The sequence below is a fragment of the Lipotes vexillifer genome, unplaced genomic scaffold, assembly GCF_000442215.2.
Source record: "Lipotes vexillifer unplaced genomic scaffold, Lipotes_vexillifer_v1.1 scaffold477, whole genome shotgun sequence".
Taxonomy (NCBI): domain Eukaryota; kingdom Metazoa; phylum Chordata; class Mammalia; order Artiodactyla; family Lipotidae; genus Lipotes; species Lipotes vexillifer.
Window position 1 is genome coordinate 3,030,336 of NW_006770652.1, and position 4,661 is coordinate 3,034,996.

The following is a 4,661-nucleotide window of genomic DNA, read 5'->3' on the forward strand; positions in this document are numbered from 1 at the left end:
GGTGAATATAAGAGGTTAGAGTGGTATGTCCGAGAGAACTGCATGGCCAGAATCAGGACCTCAAATAAAGACAGAACCCACGGATTTAATCACTACACTACGCTTCCTTTCTTTGCCATCTTATTTCAAACCAATCAAGTCATGAAGTACCCTTGGTTTGAGGTATCAACAATTCCACAAAATTCCATAAAAATATACTTTCAAGTCCATCACTGTGTAGGACTATTTGGAAGTAGGGAAGTTAACCTAACCGGATGCCTTTTTAAGCTACTGTGATTTAAAATGTTTGGATTTAGCATATCACATGTTTATAAACTTTGCAACAATACACCACAATGGTAGAAAAGAAAAAAATTATTGCGATGTACGTTCCTGGAAGCCTCGTTAATCTTGTTGGCAGACAACCAGCTTCTAACGAGTTTCTTCCCTGCTGTCATGCCAAACAAGAACGGAGGGTAAAAGATGATGTGTGAATAAAGCAAAATATGTCCATATTTCCAAGAATGCATCTACTCCATAAAGCAAAGGTAAACCTAGAGAATCTGATGGTGATCCTGCAGTACCATCCTAGCCTCTCCTATTGATGACTGTGAATTATTTATGAAGCATCTGTTTTATGCTCAGGAACATACTAGAGGTTACAAGTCAATTTTTCAGTTTGATCACAATGGCATACCTAGAAATTCCTATAGCAGCTTCTAGTAAACTAATAGCGGCTATACTTTAAAAAGGTTTATCCTCTTTCATAGTTCCTCGTAGAACAAAAGAGTAAACTTTTTATGCTCTTTTAAATGTTCCTAATTGTATAGCTAAGTACAATTCCTTCACTAAATATATTATCTCATTATAAATAATAGTAGGAGGACTTCTGGCACTTATTAAATATTACTAACAATTCTATAACCGCTAAGCTTTTGCCACGCTTACCTCAGGGATGCAGTCATCATGGGTCACCACCCTCACTATGTCGTCCAGGGGCAGAAGGGAATTGCACTTGATTTCAGTGTAGACATTTTTCCCCTCTGTGCATGCTGCCAGCAACTCCACAAGCGTGACATGGTAGGCTAAGGGGCCACTCTCATCCCCTCGGTCCCTCTCTGAACACATCATATGGAGAAGGGTGGGAAATGATGCTCTATCATTGTAAAATATCAGCACATCTTCACCCCCATTTATCAGCTGAAATGATAACAAGAGAGTCGACATAGCAGAGTCTAAATGTTCATCCTTGCAGTTATTTCCAAAGGCTTGGTCTACCTGGAAATACATGCATCTCTTTGTAGAAACATAGATAACACTGCAAATGCAGAACTACACCAAGGCAGGATGGTAAAAAGATTCTAGGCATGTGTCAAGTGATTAGCTATGAATGTTATCAAAACCAGTCGGAGAAACATGGGAGAGGTGGAGAGGGGCAAGAATTAAGGACACAGATGACAGTAAACTGTTCAGTGAGTCACCCACTGAAATTAAACCTGCAAAATATTCCAATGAAGTTACTTCCTTCTACTTCAAATGGCAGACTCCATTGCCAAGCATGAGAAATCTCGTAAGTCTAATTTTACTATAGAATAAAATATCCCCATCTCCTTCAATAGTGACAGAATAAGTAAGCAAGCACACTGAACCAAATGCAACTCTACGAGAATTTGGAGATTCCACGTGTCATGGATGTCGGTAGAGAATGGAGGTAAAAGCAGAGATGGGAGAAATGAAGAGAAAAAGACAACTTTTAAAAAAGAGAGAGAGAGAGACAAAGAATGAATATGTAGGGGCTTTTAGGACATAAATTTTCTTCCCTGTTTTGTTTATATAACTTCAGTGGAGAATTCCAGCAGGTGGTAATTTTATTGCTCAATCACCGTAATGCCTTGTCTATTTTGGGGGGAAACTGTATTATTATTTTATTGAGGAATCCACTTTGACTGTCGTGAAGCCCAGGCTGAGTTAACAGTGATGAGTTCTGGAGGTAACTACACCCCACTCCAGACTTCATAACCACTGTCTTCTCTCTCTACCTCAACTGAAAACCCAGACTCAAGAGGTCTCAATCCCTGCCCTCCAATTCCTGGAAGATGCCAAGGCCAACTATGTAAGAGGTTTTGGCAGAGAAGACTTTTGTCTTCCCAGAAGACAAACCCTCTACTTTGCTTTATGAGGCAGATAGCAACCCCAAACCACAGGCAGGTCAGGAGCTGCGCAGGCCTCAATTCTTATTGTCTATCACAGTACCAATTTTCTGACGCCAATGTGAAATATTTTGGTGGAGAACACAGATTAAGTAATTTTTTCCTCTATTTTATTTGAATTGATAAGACAATTAATTGGCTTACACTGAAAGTTTTGTTGAAAGTGAATGTATATGGGTCAAAAATTTATATATTAACATAATATTATAAATACTTCTTTACACATAGAAATGCTTCACCTAATAAATGCCATAGGACTGGCTTAACTATCTGCTGCTTTCCCATTTTAAGTCTTTCCATGATGATTTTCCAAAATCAAATTAATTCTCACATTTCTAGGCAATGAAGGGCTAATGTTGATGTAAATACAGATAAGAGGTAAATTTTACAAGTTTAAAATGCTCCTTAAATGTTAATAACAATAATTTACGTTTAAAATTCAAGGCTTCAAGCTGAATTAACTTTAACATTTCTATGGGGCAAGAGGGACTCACATTGTACCAATACAGAAACTACTCCCACTCTCAAATTTAAGGTACATAATTATGAAAATCCTCCCAAATCAATATAATCTAGTATATAACTTGTTTGTAGCCATGTTTGAAAGCTGCCTAATCCATACAGGCCTTTAGAGAACCATTAGGTCACAGAGCAATGATTTACCCAAACAGGCTCAAAGTATTCTCCAAAGTATCACTTGGTTCCCAGTGAGGAACTCATTCATTGTATAAATCTTGTTCAATGACAAACATCATAATGAAAAGGGCTTTTCTTACATTTTTAACTTACTCTAAATAGCTAAGTTTCCATATATAATGAATCACTGATGGATAATTTCTATTCATTAGTTTCATTCCCTTCAAAGCCCCCTGTAAATAGTAGCAAAGAACACCCATTCTATGTTTCAGGAACCAAGTAATTAAGGGCACTTGAAAAGCAGAGTTTAATCCATTTTTGTTACATACTGAAACTTAAAAATATAAAATTTAATCACTTTCATTCTAAATAATCTATAATGTTCCATAGGATTTTACCCATTATTTAAAATACACAAATTCATTAAGAATCAAAAAAAAAAATAAACCCCTAGAAAATCATAACATCAATTTATGATACGTTACTTCCCTAGGTCTAAGCAAAATACATTTGTGCTTAAGTAGTCGTGCTTAATTTATTTTCCAAACCTATGTTGCTGGGGGATTGTTTTTCACTCTAAATTAACAGAAAACCCATATTTTAGCATATTGTTTATGTGAAGCTGATAAAATACAAACTGAGAACATACCTCGGTCATCACCATATCCTGGCATTTCTTCACATATTTACCATCTGCTTTGACAATCGTCTGCAGAAACCTCAGGTACTCCACGTGGCGGCCGTGTGTCTCAATGCAGTGCACGAAGTGCTGGATAACCCTCTCGCTAATTTCATTGCACAGATGATAATTGTTCATGAAGATGTGCCGCATGGTTTCTGCTTCAAGGAGCTACACACAGAGGAATGTGCCCTTGTAACTCTGACAAGATCAATTTTCTACTCTACAGTACTTAGACCAATTGCGCAGCTTGCAATCAGTTTCCTATTTTATGCAAAACTGTAGTGAGTTTTCTGTGCAAGCGCATTGAGATTATTCAGCACTTAAAAAACAAAACTGAGCTCACAAAGGAATTTAGTTGGAAAACGGAGCTTATTATAAAGGTCAACAAGTTGGCAACAGTATTCCTGAGATTAATTTAACTATTTGTTATTCAAAAGTAGCTGTTCCTTAGTATTCGCTGACACATGTTTTACAGAGCAGAGTTGACTCCACCTTTGAGTTTTCCAGATTTAACTTACTCATGGCATCAAAGAGTTAGTCTTTGTCCTACCACATCTTTTTCCTAACATTAAACTATGTACATATAAATGAAGTTGTCATCTGCACGTAAGATCTGTGTAATTTTTCCACGTTTCTTTAAATGTTTCCTTAATGGAAATAAAAGATATTCAATTTTAGGAGGAGAAGCCCCTACAAGTTAAAAACTGTGGTGATGAAGATGAATAAAATTCTGTCCATCAGTGTTGCTAGAACGAATGAGATGGACACTTTACTATAAATATTAGAAGTCACTCCAATACTTACACCAGGGGTTAAGAACGAATGCAGGTGTTTATGGAGGAGGACTTGATTCTGCGGATTTCCCCGACAGAAATTCTGCAGGAATGTATGCGCCAGATTCATTACTTCATTCATCTTTTCATCATTCTGGAAGTTAAAGAGTAGCACGTGATACAGAGAAACACACAGGAGCAAAAATATTATCAAAGAATATATTTTCTCGCACATGCGTTTTGTCCTCCATGCCACTATTTTATGCTCCCCTTTCTGTGTCTACACATCTCCCGGTTACCCCGTCCCATCCACCCTCCCCATTTTGGAGATGTCTCTCCTCTTCTCTTAATTTTCTCCCTATCTGTTCTGCTCCACTCTTT

At 37.3% G+C, this 4,661-nt stretch overlaps 1 protein-coding gene across 1 annotated transcript in view; it reads right to left on the reverse strand.

Moving 5' to 3' along the window:
• ITPR2 (inositol 1,4,5-trisphosphate receptor type 2) overlaps nucleotides 1-4,661 on the reverse strand; it is a 547,001-nt gene that overhangs the window by 280,218 nt on the left and 262,122 nt on the right. The window contains exons 29-31 of the mRNA XM_007446283.1: nucleotides 4,312-4,434; nucleotides 3,475-3,675; nucleotides 928-1,179 (exon numbers count right to left, since the gene is read on the reverse strand). Of these exons, the coding sequence (XP_007446345.1) occupies nucleotides 928-1,179; nucleotides 3,475-3,675; nucleotides 4,312-4,434 (576 nt within the window). The remainder of the gene's footprint in view (nucleotides 1-927; nucleotides 1,180-3,474; nucleotides 3,676-4,311; nucleotides 4,435-4,661) is intronic.